At 46.0% G+C, this 17862-nt stretch overlaps 2 protein-coding genes across 8 annotated transcripts in view; one reads left to right on the top strand and one right to left on the bottom strand.

The window, feature by feature from the left end:
* Positions 1-1857: 1857 nt before the first annotated feature.
* nfx1 (nuclear transcription factor, X-box binding 1) lies at positions 1858-10391 on the bottom strand. 2 transcript variants are annotated; one of them, XM_076047656.1, is made up of 23 exons: positions 10036-10386; positions 8501-9346; positions 8226-8387; positions 7563-7640; positions 7350-7455; positions 7176-7247; positions 6927-7066; positions 6729-6828; positions 6270-6487; positions 5713-5810; positions 5580-5610; positions 5407-5489; positions 4808-4916; positions 4568-4687; positions 4401-4480; positions 4091-4321; positions 3876-3949; positions 3697-3798; positions 3378-3515; positions 3231-3297; positions 2788-2933; positions 2600-2704; positions 1858-2479 (listed from the first exon to the last, which is right to left on the bottom strand). In XM_076047656.1, exons 1-23 carry the CDS (start codon positions 10052-10054, stop codon positions 2404-2406), a joined length of 3201 nt encoding a protein of 1066 aa, XP_075903771.1. In that variant the 5' UTR covers positions 10055-10386; the 3' UTR covers positions 1858-2403. The 2 variants fall into 2 exon arrangements, with proteins under 2 accessions (XP_075903771.1, XP_075903772.1); XM_076047657.1 differs by lacking the exons at positions 1858-2479; positions 2600-2704 and having other exon boundaries at positions 2794-2971; positions 10036-10391.
* Positions 10392-12247: 1856 nt separating this feature from the next.
* Positions 12248-17862, top strand: part of asap1b (ArfGAP with SH3 domain, ankyrin repeat and PH domain 1b) — a 42331-nt gene continuing 36716 nt past the window's right edge. For 4 of the 6 annotated variants that reach the window (XM_076047655.1, XM_076047650.1, XM_076047652.1 and 1 more), the window contains exon 1: positions 12248-13081. In XM_076047655.1, coding sequence (XP_075903770.1) covers positions 12956-13081 — 126 coding nt within the window. In that variant the 5' untranslated portion in view covers positions 12248-12955. The remainder of the gene's footprint in view (positions 13082-17862) is intronic. The other 2 variants (XM_076047654.1, XM_076047649.1) reach the window with 1 other exon arrangement.

Here is a 17862-nt window from a genome sequence, read left to right as displayed (position 1 = left end):
TGACACTGCTCTTTTGAAATGGCCCTTCATGTGTTTTTTCACCTTGCCCTGGTAAGTGGGTTTGAACATTGAGGACGTGCAGAATGGGCAGTGGTACTGGTCGCAGCAGGTGCTGCATCTTTGCAACTCTGGCAGAGACCTTCCTTCTTGTATTGATATATGCATCTGGAAAATAAGAGAGCCCAATTGGTAAGATCAAACATTTTTAAGATGATTCCACAGAATTAAGTGAGGCCATAATAACATGAGTGTTTTTTTAAAGACCTCAGTCGAAAATGATAGGATACTGTATGAGGTTTTTTTTCCTATACTTTTTAAAGCCACTTAATAAACAAAAAGAGGGGACCATTAAAAATAGCGCTACTGTGGAGATAAGGTTACACATTTAAACTTTAAGATTGGCACAGTGTAATTTAAATGTAATATTTCATTTAAGCTGATCAATTTCATCATGACATAACGTTACTAAAATATATATACTAAATATAATTATTCTAGCTTCATAGTTATAATCAATTAACTAACAACTGGGCGTGCTAAAATATTTTTACTTAACAATTTCAGACTTAGAAAAAAAAAAAAAATCTTCGGCGATATATGTTATACCATCAAGAAAAATGTGAGAGTAAACTTCGTTCGTTTTGCAAGGATTCAAGCTAGCATAAAGTTTACATTGATGTTACCGGACTGAATACCACCGTCGTCATTGTTGTCGTAACATTAACATAACACAACTCCTTACGGCTTTCTGTTAAATGATCCCACATTTACAGCACATTCAAACTACACATGTGACTTACTTTGAGAGGGACCCAACTGCAACAACACGGCGCTGCCATACGGTGTAGGTACACCGGAAGTCTCAGGCGGAAGTGTCTTCTTCGTGTAATTTATTGCGCTAGAACGGGAAGAAAAATAGTTTTAAAATAATTATAAAAAAAAATTACCATCTAACGCGTGTAGTTTGGTCTCTAAGATGTAATTCGTGGTATTTACAAATGCGATGCATCGAATAACTAGTCTATGTGCTCTCTACAATGTTTTCTATAGTGCAATCTGTAAATAATAATAATAATAATAATAATGATTAAAAAAAAAAACCAAAACATTTTATGTATGTAACTCCCTGGCCATAGTTTCTGTTGCTATGTTCAATTGTCCTCATCAAGATTGTCTCGCAAAGTGGACACCGAGTTAGCCCTTCATGCGCACGTATGTGTTCCTACAACTGACTAAACTATTAATACCTACCCTTTGCAACAAATGCTACCGTTTTTCCCCCCCGGAGTTTTTAAATATTGTCTTGACGTGAACATAACCGCTTCAACGGCACGAAAAACAAATTATACGTGTGGACGCCTGGCGTGGACGTGCGGGAGTTCAATGTCTCCCTCCCTCTCCAACTTGAGCTAACAGGTGCACAAATAGCCATAGAAATGTAGCTAAAAGCTAAGCAATATTTAAATCAACGGTGTTCGCGTAAGTTTCACGTCCACTACAGCACTGACACTTCTCCCTCCTTGACGACTAAATGCAGCACGACAGGACGAACACACACTGCCAGTCAAAAGTTTCGACACACCCCTTTCTTTGATTCACATGACTCATGATTCTCTACAATATACATATCGACATTGCAGTTTCTCACTGAAGGCAACAAAACTAGGTATGAACACACATGGAATTATGTAGGAAACAATAAACGTGTAAAAATAACTCAAACAAGTTTTATATTTAAATTCTTCAAAATAGCCAGCTTTCATAAAAAGCACATTTGGAGTTATTTAACGTATTGCGGTCTAGAAAGTTGTAAAAATAAGAAACAAAAGAAAATGCATGAGAAGGTGTGTCCAAACCTTTGACTTGTAGTGTACATTTTTATTGTGAATGTGCAGCCGACTCAAGAGTCATCCACAGACTCAAATCACGACTGAACCCTTGGCTCCGCACCAGCGGAGAGAACAAAAGATGGACCCAATGGCTTGAGAAGGCTTCTGGGACACGGTGGGAATTTTAAAGCAGGGGGCTCACACTGCTCAACGGCATCTGCTGTTGGTATAGGAGCTGCTGTGAAAAAAGGACGGCGCTTTGTTTTGAGTTGGACGCAGACAAAAGACGCAGAGAAAACTGGATTGGAAGCTTTCACAAATGATTGCTCTATTGAATATGTGCCAGGCTTGATCAACATTATTATGTGCAATTCAGTGACATTTCCGTCGCATTTTTCAGAGGAGGCTGAAGACATTTGCTTTCATTCAGTCATTTATTTATTTATTTCCATTCATAATGAATAAAATGGGTATCTTTAATTAATCTTTGAGGAAAACGCTGGAAGAGGTTGTTTTTTATGCAAGTGCAATGGTGTGTGTGAACAAATCCTGAGGACTGTGGTATTTTTTTGGCCTAGTCCTGAACATCAAAATAATCTATCACAGGCTCTTCTTTGACCATCTTGGACCAAGTGCTTCCACCGGTGACCCTAGAAGAAAAATCAAAACCATATAGTCATACTTAGGCATGAAAAGATAGAAAAAACATATTTAAGCTGTATAAATGTGTGTCCTGTTTGGCTGAAGTTGGTGCTGCTCAGAATACTTACTTGCTGCTCTGCTGTTTGATGTGAGCGATGGGAGGCGGGGCCCTCGTGGATGTCTCGCGCTCAATCAGCGATGTCAGCGCTGAGCTTGGACAGGCTGCCTTTCCCCTGAGGACCACACTTGTGATTAGAATGGAGTTTCATTCAAAATAAAAAAAATAAATAATTAAATAAATAAAATTAAGTCCTACTTTTGGGCTGTGATGACCACATTGCGTTTGGGCTCGCTGTCGTAGCTCATGCTCTCCACGCCGTAGACCTCAGCCAGCTCATGGATGATCCTGCGGTGTTCTCTGTTCATGGCCTGGAAACAGTGGCTCCTCTTTGGCTGTTTCCCCTGAGGATGTCAGCGTTGGACATCGGTTAGAGAGAAATCTGTGTGGTGAAGGGCCAAAAGCTGCATTTCCATGACAGTGTTTCACAAACTAAAAGTGGTATTTCTAAAATTTCGACAAAACACAATTGTGATTTGCAGGTGTTTCCACTGAATGGTGTGAAGCGCATAAGCCGAAATTCTCTTAAAATCTCGTCATGCGAGACCCTACTTTCAGGAGGATGGATTTTCTTTACTCCAACAGAGGGCGCACTGCACCAGAGTTTGACCAAATAGTCAGCTGATCATGAGCTCTGTCACCTTATTAGCGAGTTCCACGAGGTTCCTGATCTCTCCTTCAACCTCAGTGACAAACTTCAGGTCTTTCCTGAAACAGCGGGAAGACAAGACAATGTACATCAAATTGCACAATGAATAATGAGGATAAAATAAGTGTAAAAGACAGACCTGGCGTCCTCCTTGAGGCTGTCACTGTACACTGAAGTGGCTCGGGCGTTGAAGGGGTCAGACGCCGTGTTGATCTGCAGCGCCTCGGCCAAACGTCGGTTTCTCTCCAGGGTGGCACACTCCTGGTCACACTCAAACCTGAGAAAACACCAAAGACTTAGAATTATTGATTATTCAAAAATATAAGAATATCCTTACAAAAATATCCTTGATCATTTGTCCTAGCTTTTAGCCACAAAATGACTCCCTTTGATCTAGTAAAACCACAGCAAAGACACACTTTCAGAAATAATAAGAATAATCACAAGCCATCGACTACCTGGCCTGCTTCATCTCCTTCTTGGTCAGCAGTGGGCCCATATCCATGGATTCGCCGAGCTGCATGTCAGACAGCTTGCTGGCCATCGCGATGGCTGCGTACCTGACATTGAGAGATCCAGTGATGTTTCAATTACTCTAAAAAGAGAGGTTTCTTAACGCTGAGGCGGCAACACTTACTTCTGGTGTGAACTGGCAGCTTCAGAGCAGATCACAGTCTCTTTTCTCCGACCACAGTCACACTGCAAAGCCACCTGGGAAGACAGAAAGATAGAAGACCCGGGAATAGGAATTGGTTATGTTATGTTTTTAATGCTTGCATTTCATTGAAATCTTTGCAGCTCATCTGTGATTTCAGCGGGCAGACGCCGCAGCAGCTTCCTGCTCTCTTCTACCTTGGCACTGCAGGAGGAGCGTGGGCAGGCGCTGCCCTGGTGGCAGGGCGCTGAGCACGGATGGCCGCAGTCGGGCCGAGGCCGCACGCAGGGCTGTCGGCAGCCGCCCTCTCCCACACACTCGGCGCGGTGGCAGATCCTCCTGCAGCGGTGGTCGCCGCAGGGCAAGGTCTTGTTGCACGTCAGGCCGCAGGAAATGTCTTGCAGGTGACAGGGGATGTTGCTGCGTTGCTGCAAAAGAGGGACGATGACGAGTGAGACATGGGGAGGGAAGGAACGCCGACGAGTCGATGTGTCGAGCGAGTGTTACCTCGTGCTTTCCCATGCACCATTTCTGGATGAGGTGGGTGCAGGGGGGGCACTTCTCTTCACCGTGGCAGTTGTGAAGCACTGAATGAAACGGAGGTAAATCAATGACGATGAAATCATTTCTTTTTAAAGAAATTCTTAAGTAGAGACCGAACAATGTGGGCTCACCTGCGTGCTCACACTCGTGTCTTCGCGTGCAGATGTTCTTGCATTCTGGGGGCTTTGTGCCACAAGCGATGGGCGGGTACAGCACAGTGAGGCCACAGTGGCACGTCAGCTCATCGAAGCCTGCAAATCAAACACAAGCAGTGTCACACTTTTACACTAAAATGAATGACTGGACATAAATACAGAAATAGAAAAGCATGGACAGCATGGAATTGTAGGAGGGCGACTTCAGGGACTCACTGGACTGCCAGCAGGGGTCACAGTTTCCACGATGGCAAGTCTCCTGGCAGCGGTGGAGGCCGCAGCTCAGCTTGTAGCCGCAGATCATGAGGCACTTGTGCTCCACATTCTGGAGGGACGAAAGAACAGCAGGAAACACACACAAGTTCTGTCCCAGGGTTCGAGCTTTGACTGGATCTCAAGGTTCCTAATATACACTAGCAGTCAAAAGTTTGGACACACCCTATGAATTTAATGACTATTGACATTGCAGTTTGTCACTGAAGGCATCAAAACTACATATGAACACACATGGAATTTTGTAGAAAACAAAAAAATGATAATATAACTCAAACACGTTTTATATTGAAATTCTTCAAAATAGCCAGCTTTCATAAATAATTTCTTTGCTGCATAATTACATACATCTTGCTCATATATTTGATGTCTTCAGTATCTATCTGCAGTGCTGAAAGTAGTAAAGATAAAAAGAAAATTGCATGAGAGGGTGTGTCCAAACTTTTGACTGGTAGTGTGTACGTTTTGTCTTGTGCATTACCTGATCTGCAGTCTTTAATCTGCAATGACACAAAATACAACAACACACATTAGATACATACCACGCAACACAGCTCGCCACACTTGTGCCGGCCGCAGGAGCGTTTCTTGTTGCAGCGCCTCTCACAAGCAAAGACCAGCTCGGCTGGAACGCAAACAGGTAAAGGAATGTAAGTAAAGTAAACAAAGGCAGACAGTGATTTTAATTTTGTTGTAATTTCATCAGAAATCTCACCCTCTGTTTGGATTGTAGCACACGGAACCTCCTGAAAAGAGAACAAAAAAAAGTTTGTTTAAATGCTTTGGAATGGAATGAGAATCGACACTGACCAAGAAAAACACAGCACACTGCTGGTATTTCAACTTGCCATGGTCTTGGAGCCACATCTGCATCTGATAGTGGAGGTCAGGGAGCAGGGCCCGCAGCTTCCTTCATGGCACAGCTTCTCACACAGATGAATCGAGTCTGAAATAACATTTGTCTGTTCTGTCCTGTAACGCTGGGAAAACAATGCCTGCGTGCTTCATCATAACGCACTTCCTGTCTGAGCAACGCAACATCAACAGATTCATTGTCTCGGGATTGAGATAAAGAGTTTCCTAAGGTTAGCGGCTTGACTTTTTAACGAGACAAGCACGAGATTACATGTGCAAAACAAAGAAAAAAAACTAATGAAACAGGAAGTTGGGGTGAAAAAAAGAAACAAACTTGCAAGCACAGTTCCCATCATAGCTTCCCATCATGCCTCTGTAAGTCACATGATCTATTTGACCAATTTTTGTATTGCGGTCTATGGGAAAATGCTTTTTGGACCTATGGGATTTTTTTTTGCTGCAGTACCCCAAGTGGCCACTGGGGAATATAAAATCGATGTGCTGCCATATGGTATCCAGTTCTTAAAATACATCCATGGGTGTAACTTACCACTGGAGCCACAGGCCAGAGGTTTGTTGCACGTCTTCCCGCAGGAAGGGATGGGATCCGAGCAGCTCTGGCGCTCGCTGTAGCCCAGCTCCATGAGCTTGGCCAGCGGTGTCTGGCCACAGGGACACGTCTTCACCAGGCTGGGCGAGCGCGAGCAGGGCTGACACTGGCCGCGGTGGCAGAGCTGCGGGCAGCTGTGAGCTCCGCAGTTCAACATCCTGAAGCGAGGGCACGGAGAGTCAGTAACTGCATTTCCATTTTACGAGAATTACGGTTTATGAGCTTCACGCCATTCAATGGAGACACCTGCTAATTGCAATTACCTCTGTTGAAACTTTAGAAGTATCACTTTTATTTTGCGAGAAACTGTGATGGAAAGTCAGCTGTTGTTGGGATGGGAACAGCGTCCAAGGCGCTGTGTTACATGCACAGATGGATACTACTGATACGTGGACTTACTTTCCGCATGTTTTCTCACAGCAGAAGTGTCCCGACCCGTCGAGTGCATCTCTATCCGTGCCGCACAGGACCTGACGAGTCGTCACGCCGCAGTAGCACGCTGAGGAAAGCCAAACGAAGGTTCGTGAGCAGGCTGCGGGAGGAAAACCTCACATTTGCATCCGTCAGGAGGGTGTCGTGCGTCAAACTGCGACTCACTCTGCTGAACCTGCAGCTGGCAGGGCTGACAGGCCCCGCTGTGGCACACCTGCGCACAGGTGTGTTCAGCGCAGTTGAGCAGGGCACCGCACTCCTTGTCACACTGCAGCACGGCTCCCTGGCCACAGCGCACCGGCTGACTGCAACGACGGGATTAGATCATTCACATAGGAGTGAGTGAGTGTCACACACTGAGATGAACACATCTATTTGTACTGTCGAGACCTCATGTGACTGGACGCCGATTACCTGATTTTCCCACATACGCAGGATTTTGTTATGAAAGCAGGGCACTGGGGACAAGGTCCAGGGTGACACAAACTGGGCGAAAAGTGAACAAAGTTATCGCGACACTTGAGATTAAACAAATAGATAAATAAAAACCATGCGAGGCACTTTAAGCACACTCAGGGAGTGACTCACATGTTGCAGGGGTGGTTGCAGTCGAGACCGCTCCTTTTCTTGCCGCACATGTTGCCGCAGCTGTGGGGAATCTCACTGCGTTGCCACTCTGGGTTGGTCACTTTGCCTGCCAACCATGCCAATGTAAATATTTGACGGGAAAGAAAAAACACATATTAAGCCGATCGAACCCAACATGACACATTCAATACGGTGAATGAAAGAATGACTCACCACAGAAGCAGGTGTAGCAGGTGGGGTGTTTCAGGGCGACGTTCTGACAGGCCGGACATCGCCAGCCTTCATTGGAATCTGACAAACACAATTTGATTCAGCGGGACACACTAGGCCTGTGCAATTAATCGATTTTAAATCGAAATCGGATTTATTAGTCAAGACCATGTTAAAAAAAAAGAAAAAGAAAGAAACAAGAAAATCTTAAAATCGAGTTCCCTCTCGCATGCTTCCGGGCTATGCGCCTCTACAAAATGTGAAAAGGAGGATTTACAGTATCTTTCAGTTGCTTGCTATTTTTCTTTAAAAATAAAGGTAAAATGTTTGAAATCATTTATTCCATTGCCTTTTGTAGTTTTACCAAAACAAAATCGAAAATCGACTTTTCAGAGAAAAAAAAATGGGGATTTTATTTTTATCCAAAATCGCCCAGCCCTAGCACACACATAATCATCAAAAGCCATTAACAGCGGCCTTTGGCAGCAGTGCAGCCAAGTTAACTGTTGATGCAGCAGTCCTGAGTCTTTTTGTGAGTGGGGCCACAGCTAACAGCACATTGTTGGACGGCCCGGCTCAATGCATCACCGAGTCTGGGACCGTGACACTGTTTAACCACAATGACAACAGTAGCGGCTTAAGTATTATAAACTGCACCGGTCGTACCGTCAGCCTGGGAGGCCGGGGATCGAGCCCATTTCTTGATGCAGTTGAGGTGGAAGACGTGGAAGCAGCTCTGGCAGCTCCACACCGGGGCCATGTGGCGGATGATGTCACAGCACACCATGCACTCGTACTTCTCCTCTGACAGCTGTTCAATCAGACACCCTGCGGACCAAAGGGGGTCACAAGTCAGGCCAAAAGTCAAACAGTCACTTGAAAATATTTCCATTGGCTCCAGAACTTGAACTGTAACATTTTGAAGGCAGTTTGAGTCTGACCTGTCTGTGTCTCTTTGCTCTCTGGCACCTTGTCCCAGTTCCTCTGGCCTGGCCTTTGGCTTTGAGGATGTGTCCTCCTGCCTCCTCTGGGCTGGGAGCTCGTGTGGCGACCTGAGCCTCGACCAGTTCTGAAGGCATCATGGAAGCCATGGCCAGACTCCTGCCCACCACCAGCCTCCATGTCTGGGCTCCTCTCCTCCTGAGACAGCGGTTTGGCTGGTTTGATTGGTCCCTGCCGGCGCTTGACCTCAGGGCGTTTCCTCCACTGCTCGTCATACTGGAGGTCTGCTCCTTCTTCTCTCTTCCTGTGAGTCCTTTCCCTTGCGTCCGGTGGGGCATGGTTTGACCTCTGACCTTCATCTGTCGTGTTATCCTCTTTTAGGCGAGGTCCTCTCTCATTTGGACGCCTCGCTCTCTGCTCCTGGCTGTATTTTCTGGGCTTTTTAGGCTGCCCATCCTGCTCTTCGTTGGTTTGTTCCACATTTCTGTCAGTATCTCTTCGCCAGCTTGTTGCATCGGGTCCTTCCCAGGGCCGGTCCGCTTTATACTTGCCGTACTCCTCACCAGGTGTTTGGAAGGAGGAGCTCCCATTCATACCCCTGTTCCCTTCCCTCCTCCCTCGACCTCGGCCTCGCCTTCTGGATAGATTCTCGTCCTGGTGGTGAGGATGATGATGCCCTGCGTAATTTGAACCATCGTGGCTGAATGGAGATCTGAAGCCCTGGTTAAAGTGCCCGTACTGTTGAGAACCCAGGTTTCCATCATTGCCGTGTCTGAACCGGCCTCTTCTGGGTTTGTGTGCATGCGATTTTTGATGTGACTCGTCTAGGTTTACGTAACTTGGGTCTACAGGAAGAAAGAACATCATGGGTGTGAGTGCGAGGTAAATACAAGCGGTCTTGATGTCGTACCATGTTCATAGCACACAGCCAAATCACACTAATGTGCGAACAAATGTATGCGGACAACAGTCAACTTAAATTGATGAGGCTAACAAATACATTTTTTAAAAAGAATAAGGAGACAACGTACAAATAATCAATGTTGGATAAATAAAAGAGAGAAAGAAATTGCAGATAATTACTTGGCAAGTAACGGATAATGTAAACAAAATTCACAATTTATTATCAGTAAATATCTTAAAGGGGGGAGGTAAACTGCGCCAGAGCATAGGGCCTGTGTAAGACAAGTTCAATTGATGATGTGTAGCACGGCTAAACGGTAAAGGTAGATTATTAATATGACTGTGTCTAGAACTGTAAGAGTGTACATCTGAAGAGAAAGTAAAGATGTTTTGAAAACTGTGAGGGAGATCATTGTACTCGAACTTGTGAAGAAACGAACATATCTCAAAGTTTATGACTGCTAATGCTAACTACTGGAGCGCTAACTTCCCACACGCGCTCTTGTAATTACAAGAACTACGTTGGGATGACAGTCCAACGACCGGGTTGAATATATTCAAACCTTTTGATTATAATTTATTGGTGATACAGTGTCGTTTCTTCACAAAATTGACCGACGTGCGTGTTTACCTGTGTTTCCTTCAGCCATGAAGTGTGGACTTTGGTTGCTGCTTGTGGTTGTTGAGGACAGCGCGCTGTTTCCCGACAGATGACTGACTGACTAATTCCTGATTCCGGACGGCGACACTTGCTTCGTCACCTGCGTTTTGGTTGCTTAAAGTGGCACAAATCCCCTCACAGATGGTCACTGTCACGTCTAATGGCTCACCAACCAAGCACCTACAGGCTACAGCACCAGCCAGCGTTAGCTTCTTCGCTAGCAGTGCACAAGGTACAGTTACGTCACCGAGAAACAAGAACCGAGCTTCCGCTGGTCAGTGTTTTAAAGTAAAACACCACATACCACTAAACACAGCCAGGATATTCGCTATTTTAAAATGCTTTGTTTTCCAAATATACGATATGCTAATTCTTGCGTGTACACTATCTATTCAGCAGTAATAATATAAAGGGGATATGTACAGAACCGCTGGTGAGGGTCCTTCAGACGAACTACACAAGATTAACCGCATGATGGCGCTGCATGTTTTGCAACGACCGTCACAGAAGGTTTTTGGCCGAGCAAGGCAAATAGTTTTAATATCAGACCGCTGTGCGCCAAGTATTTGCTTTCTAAATATATCTGATGACTCACAACAAAAAAAAACGTATCACCTTGTATTTATGTGTATTAAAGCGATGCAATAACACATATAATGCTTACTTGTAAAATACCTGCCACTCTTCAGTGAATCAAGAGTGCAGTTTGACGAAATCGTGTCTTCGTATTTAATCTGAATTCCAATAAAATAAAAATAAAAAACCGTGAAAACGCAATTACGTGTTTTGGGGGTCTCGTGTGAGACTAAGACATCGTCCAATCACAATGGAAACTCCTTTTACAGAGGATGTAAAGTGCTAAACGAAAAATAAAATCTTTACAGTCGGGGAGGCAAGTTAAAGCCCATTCCAACCAAATGTTCCCCGTTTTATCAGCGCATGTTCATATAAGCCCACAAAACGAAATGGTAATGACTACGAACAGATTCCGAAAAAACCAACAACGCATGCGCAGAGTAGTTCCTAAGCCCCTTCAACCAGGCGAGGTGGGTGGGAGAAGATATGCGTCAAGTTGCCACTCGTACAGGCAAAATACCAGGAACTTGTTAGATTTGTTTTCAAAATAAAATCACTTTCATGTAGAATTTGTGGACGCTATAAAGATGGAAGAGGGATTCAACCAAATCAGTGTCTTTTATGTACATACACATTTCTGGCTCGTCCCCAGTGTTTAATTTGGTATTTCCCATCTCTGCGTTGCATACATTTAATTGAAAGAAAGTCCCAAAATATTTTAGTCAAATAATACCTTTTAGTCATGTTCCACAGTTTTCACTCAGTCCTGTTACTTGATTGTTGTTTTTAGATGTTATGTGATTATTTTAGAAATACTATTCATCCATAAATCGCCTATCACTGCTTTCTTCAGCACTCAGGGTTACGGGGGTCTTTTGGAGCCTATCCCAGCTGTCATAGGGCGAGGGCAGGTTCATTGCAGGGCCACATAGAGAGAAAAACAACCATTCACTCTCACACACACACCTACATTCAATTTAGAGTTCCCAATTCACCTCACATGTTTTTGGAATGTGGGAGGAAACTGGAATACCCGGAGAGAAGCCATGCAGACTCCACACAGAAAGACCCCAGGCCCGGAATAAAACCCGCGCCTTCTTGCTGTGAGGCAACAGCGCTAATCACTGTGCTACTGTGTCACCCTTTAGGAAAACCTTTTTTTTTTTTCGCTTCACCACAACACTGTTCTGTGACCACAGGCACATAGATGCTATGTGGCTATATTTGGTGACTAACAGGACTGGGCAGAAGTAACAAGACTGAGTTTTTTCTTGTAGTAGTTATTAGGAAATCACATATTTTAATCTGATTCACTGTTGAAATTTGTTAAATTGTTAACATTTAATCTCAATTTCACTCTGGAGAGTTACAACTAGCAGCTTTGCCGTCAACATACACATATGTCAAATATTTTGTCTCTGAAACAAATATAGTTCTCAAAGTTAAAACGACCTATAATTCGCACATTCAGAAAACAATGTATGAAACGGAGTTCATGTGAACGGATTCAAAACAGTTTCGGCTGGCCACGGCAGGACTTCCTTTCTTGTCACGACCACAACCGGAAATGGAACTTTCACGTCGTAGTTAGCTCGACGGAAAGCTCCGCAAAGCCCGAGCAGCGCAGCCGAGGCGAGCAGGAGAGGAGAGAGTGGCAGCCAGCGAGCGAGTCTGCGGCAGCGAACGTTTTAGCACGAAAAAAAAAACAACCAACCCATAGCAACTACGGCGGACGGACGGAAGCAGTAGAAAGCCCGCTAACACTTCGACACCATCTCGGCGGAGCGGCAGGACTATGATAAATCTCAGGCCGTGGCTGCTAACGGCGAGCTGGGTGTTTTTCTGACGACGAGCGGGGGGTTTGTTGAACATCTGTAGCGCATAATGAGGGCATCCGCTATTCCGAACGCTGCTGCTTTTCCCCTCCGACGCCTAGTTTAGCGACACTATTTATTACAAACGCGTGCCTTTTTTTTTCTTTTCTTTTCTTTTTTTTCCTTTTCCTGAAGACATCCTTCGAAAGGAGCGAGGCTTTGCCGACGGGGCTCAACCCGCAGAATTTTCAGCCCAGTTCCCTCCTCCTGTGGCCTCTGGGGATCCGTGAAGTCATTTGAGAAGCCACCAGGGGAAGAAGAAGAAGAAGAAGCAGCAGCAGCAGCAGCAGCAGAAGACACGTCTTAATCATCTGGCTAGTTGTGCTCCCCCAGGACTCTCCCCCTCCTTTCATTTGCTTTCTTTTCTTTTTTTTTTCTTCTTTTTAATCGTACATGGTTTTGTCTTTCTGAGCATTCACCCCCTCGTCCCCGGTCAAAGGATGCCGGATCAAATATCGGTGTCCGAGTTTCTCTCGGAGACGACAGAGGATTACAATTCCCCCACCACGTCCAGCTTCACCACCCGACTGCAGAGCTGCAGGAACACAGTCAGTGTGCTGGAGGAGGTAAGGCCACGGTGCCAGGCCCTGATGGATGGATGGATGCTTGCATTGGATTGTGTGTGTGTGTGTGTGTGTGTGTGTGTGTGTGTGTGCGTGCGCGTGTGTGTGTGCATAAACAGCTAAATGCATATGTGTATGTACAATGAAATGTAGGTGTGTGTATCACATCTGGTTGAATGAAATATATAAAGCCTCAGGCAGTTACACTAAATGCAATTGGTTGTCAACATTTTCTGATAGTGCAAATTTTAAAAAAAAAATTCTGATTCATTTCACGGCCAAGTAATTAAAAAAATAATTGCACCTGTTGATCAGAATCCTGCTCCCAGGCCACATTATCTTCTGCCACTGCACACTGTGTTTGTGCTTTTATTCTCCTGCTTGCTGCTGCTGACGGTCCGTGTTTGCGTTTGTGTGTGTGCACTCTAAGCAGATCCGCAGGAGTGATAATAATGGAGGGGGTGGTGGATGTCTTTGGAAGAGTGTGGGCTGTGCAGGAGGATGTGCAGTGCACTCAGGCCTGCAGCTCTCTTGCGTTGGCTGTTACATAACGCGCAGCTCTGGAGAAGAGCGAGCGAACGAGCCAGCGGGCTGCCAGGGCCCGAGCCTGAGCTGTCGACATGCAAGTGTGAGACAGTGAGTGAGTGAAGGGAGAGTCTCGTCAGATCTGCATCAGCATTATCATGGAGATCAAGCCTGTTTTTTTTTGTTTTTTTTTCCATGGTATAACACGGCACGTACACACACCCAAAGTGGGCCTGTGTGAGGGCACGTCACCTTCGATCACTCGGCTGGGAGTGTAATCAGGCCAGGCAGGTGGGATAGTGTGTGTGTGTGTGTGTGTGTGTGTGTGTGTGTGTGTGTGTGTGTGTGTGTGTGTGTGTGTGTGTGTGTGTGTTTCCCACGTCCCCGCCCCCACTGCTGCTGCCTTCCTCCAGCGTCCCTCCCACTATGATTAAATGGGGCCATCGAACCAGGTTGGCGAGCGCGCGCACCTTTCGCCGAGGTCCAAAACCTCGGCCTGAATTCCCTCCCTGGACCACGACGCAGTGAACGGCTCCCAGCAACAAGTCTCTTCGGTCATTAAAGCATCAAGCTCCATCCTGCACTCCTCAATTGGACCGCTTTGCAGCGGCTAACTGAGGGTTGTTGTGGAACTCAAAGAGCAGCTCCAAGATTATACGCAAAACATAAGAATCAGCCAGACTGGAACCGCTGCCGGGTTTATATTTTAGGATTTAGAGCAGCGGCGGGTAAAAACCCTTTGACTAGTGGGCCCATGAGGAGATCTAAAATTTAACAGAGGGGGCCGGAGCAGCAGCAGATGGATGGAGTGTTTTGGTGACCCAAAAAATATATCATGGGAAATGCAGAAAATAGGCTTTACTGTCGATTGCAAATGAACCGAAGCAATCGTATCATAATTTCTTTTTCAAGTTAGGCGGACCGGATTCAAAAGCTTAACGGGCCGCATATGGGCCGCGGGCCGTAGTTTGCCCATGCCTGATTTAGAAGGAACTCCAATAGCCGTCCTGCCAGATGACAATAGATCTGCCTCCAAACAGAATCAGGGGCCATGTTTACTCTCGAACCCGGAGCAGAATTTTGTGTCTGGCGAACTGTAACAAGGAGAAGGCTCACATCATGAATCACCTCCCTGGCTCTGCAACGCCCCCCAACCCGAGGAGAGAGAGAGAGCGAGAGAGAGCGAGAGCACAAACGAAAAACATCTGTCGGAAAAGGGCCCGCCATGTGCGCTGGGCCTTCAGTAGCTCCTAGAGTTTTTTTTCCCCTTCTTTCTTTCTTTCTTTCTTTCTTTCTTTCTTTTCTGCCCGCTGTCTCTCCCACACACGCACAACTGTGTGTGTGTGTGTATGTGTGCGTGCATGTATCTCGGCGATATCCTCTGGGGAAACACCCACCAGACAGCAGCTGAGTTCCTGCCCTGTTGAAGCCTCCCTGAGATAGACAAAAACTCACTTGCATTGCATCACCCCCCCCTCACCCCCCTCCCACCACCCAACCCCCACCTCCACCCAAAACAGAATTTAAAACTGCCCCCCCCCCCCCCCCCACCACCAACCCTCCTTTAAAACGTCTCGGATTTCAGCTGGTTCCTCAATCCTCGACTACTTTTTTTCTTGCTACGTCGACGCGAGTAAATAATGCAGAGGGCTGGGCGTGAATAATTCACACTGTAACGTGAGGGGAGTGGCGATCCATCCATCCGACCCACGCAGGGTTATTTCACTCAGAGTCATCGGGTGGCGTGTGAAGGAGGCGGAGGAGGAGGAGGGGGTGGAGAAGAAGCTGTCATGGCATCTTAACCGCTGTGTTAAAACATACAGTCGAGTTGAGCCCTTGAGTCGCCTTTCATCGACAGCACTCGCTGCGTTTACAGTAGCCCTAGAATTGCGCGAATCCTAAATATTGCAATAACAAAACTGGCCTCAACGCCTAAACTTGGAAAAAAAACTCTCAAATATGGCTCAAAGGTTTTGATGCTCTCATGAGGTGGCTTTTTCAGACGTATTGATATAGAGGTATAATTGCAAAAGTGTCATGGAAACAGTTTTTTTTTTCCACCAGTCAAAAGTCCCCCCCGTCCCATCACTGGACCAGACCTTCACTTCCTGGTTCTCTGTTACCGTTTTGGTTTTTAAACACGGAGCAGAAAAACCCCCATTGCGGCAGATTGGTGGCCGTTTCTAACCTCGTTGTTCTCCTTTCATTGTCTGGCTGGCGGCTCACCCATTTAGCGTGTTCCACTCGCGCGTCGCGGCAGCCCAGTTTGGCCCCAGTTGAGCTGCATTGTCTGGAGGCCAAATTTGAGAACTCGTACCATTTCAGTCTCTGTCTTTTCTACGTTCTGTCTTGTTTAGTTTTACTCAGGCTTACAAACTAATGGATTTTTTCCCCTCCTTTTCTCCTCTGTTACATAAACGTACAGAGTTTTTCATGACTCAACAGCCTCCGTCCTGCAACTTTTCACCTGCGGTCGCCACAGCAGAGCTCACTGTTGACTCCCGGGATGGGAACAATAAACTAGTTTCAGAGAAGAAGCCTCGAAATAACCTCTTTCTCCCCTCTTGTGAGTGTTAAGACACAGGAGATGATGCCATTGTGTGTGTGTGTATGTGTGTGTGTGTGGGCGGTAGGTCAGCATCCGCTTTGTGTGTGTGTGTGTGGTTATTTTTTTCGCGCCACCTTGGGACCGAGGCGCCATCATTGTATTGTTTGTTGACTTTATTTTTACATCTCTGTGGGTGTCATGTGTGGGCGCAGAGGGTTGCTGCCGTGCCGTTCACCCGTATTCTCCAAGTTCAGGGTGGTTGCGTAAAAAGGTCTCGTTAAAAAAAAAAAAAAAGGTTGTTCGATGAAAGTTTGAAAGAGTGAAATTTTAAAGAAATGTTCAAATTTTGGATCCTCTTGTGGTTCCTTTGCTGGATGGTCCGGCGTGATGCGCAAGAGAAAGTGGTCAATAAAACAAAGATCATCAAGCAAAGTCATCTATAAAAGTCACATGGCTCGAGTCTGCTACAATACCAGCAGAGCATTCTGGGATTGGTAGTATTAACAGTTACATGTGCTGTTTAATACTGGTGGGCCGGCTCTAGTACTGATTTAGTAGGCCGAATATAATGACACACTGCGGGCAGACTTATGAACTACGATGTGCATATTTCATAATTTTACTTTATAAAATAGGAGTTCCTCATATGGGTTTTTTGTACTACAGCCCAACTGACTTGTGGGCTGATTGACTGTTTCGGGAAGTGCAGTGCTACAGTGTGTGGTAAGCGAGCAAGTGAGTTATTAACCAGCGCCGCTCTGCAGAGGAAACGCAGACTGTTGGTGTCTAACTCTGGTGTCTTTATATTTGGCCCTCAAGGCAATATTAACTCACTACTAGAGGTGGCCCGCGGTATTACACAGCACATGTACCGCTGATACTTCAAATCCCAGAATGCTCTGCTGCTATTTTGGCGCGTCAATCAGGACAGGACGTTCATTGAAGGATAATATTATGACTTTGTGGAAAAAGGTCACTGTTCAAATTTAAACCATAAAAAATTTCGGCACCGTTGTGTATTTGAGTTTGACACCACCGATGACGACAAATTCTGCCTTGGAAAAAAGCGCGAATAGGTTCCAAAATGACAACTTGAATGTTGTGTCTTTGTGTGAGAACTCGTCTCCACCGAGGTGATTGTGTTGTTGCCCGCAGCAGCAAACGTGACATCTGCTTGACGTGAAATGTCAGAGGTTATTCCACGAAGAGCCGCCTGTTTTGTGTTTTTTTTTTTGTGTGTCGTTTTTTTCCCCCGCTAAAGGTTAGAACAAACCGTCATTCCCCCCACGGGGCCGGACATTGTCCCTCTCTCTCTCCCTCCCTCTTTCTCTCTCACGGAGAGCCGTCTCTGCAAGGAAAAAGCCTCGCCGCATCGGCATTCCTTTGAGCGCGCCTCTCTGGCCACATCACATGGGCCGGGACAGAAAAATGTTGACTTTTCACAGTGGCGCTATTGAAGCGTAAGCGGGAGCTTTGACCCAGTAGGCTCAGGCCCCGACGCATCCTTCTTCCTTTCTAACCGCTCGCCTCTCTGGCCCCCACCACGCCCTCGGCCTCCCGATCGGCCAACTTTTTCTTTAACAAATACATAAATAGTTTTGTTGGGAACCGCGGCGTATTTCTGTAGGGAGTCATCGCCCGGAGTCATCGCTGCTGTTCTCTGAGATTGCAAAAGATCCCGTGACCGTTGCCAGGGAACAGACGCAGCGTT

This window comes from Nelusetta ayraudi, unplaced genomic scaffold, assembly GCF_046127955.1.
Source record: "Nelusetta ayraudi isolate G7.1 ecotype Tasmania unplaced genomic scaffold, CSIRO-AGI_Nayr_v1 ptg000094l, whole genome shotgun sequence".
In the NCBI taxonomy this organism is placed as follows: domain Eukaryota; kingdom Metazoa; phylum Chordata; class Actinopteri; order Tetraodontiformes; family Monacanthidae; genus Nelusetta; species Nelusetta ayraudi.
This window is presented reverse-complemented; position numbering and strand designations above follow the sequence as displayed.

Bases quoted from the DNA above. Each gene is read 5' to 3' on its own strand.
- nfx1 (XM_076047656.1), bottom strand. The intron at 2,705-2,787 runs GTAGGACTTAAT...TGTGGTCCTCAG, and splicing joins GTGGTCATCACAGCCCAAAA to GGGAAAGGCAGCCTGTCCAA. The intron at 2,480-2,599 runs GTAAGTATTCTG...TTTTTCTTCTAG, and splicing joins ATCAAACAGCAGAGCAGCAA to GGTCACCGGTGGAAGCACTT.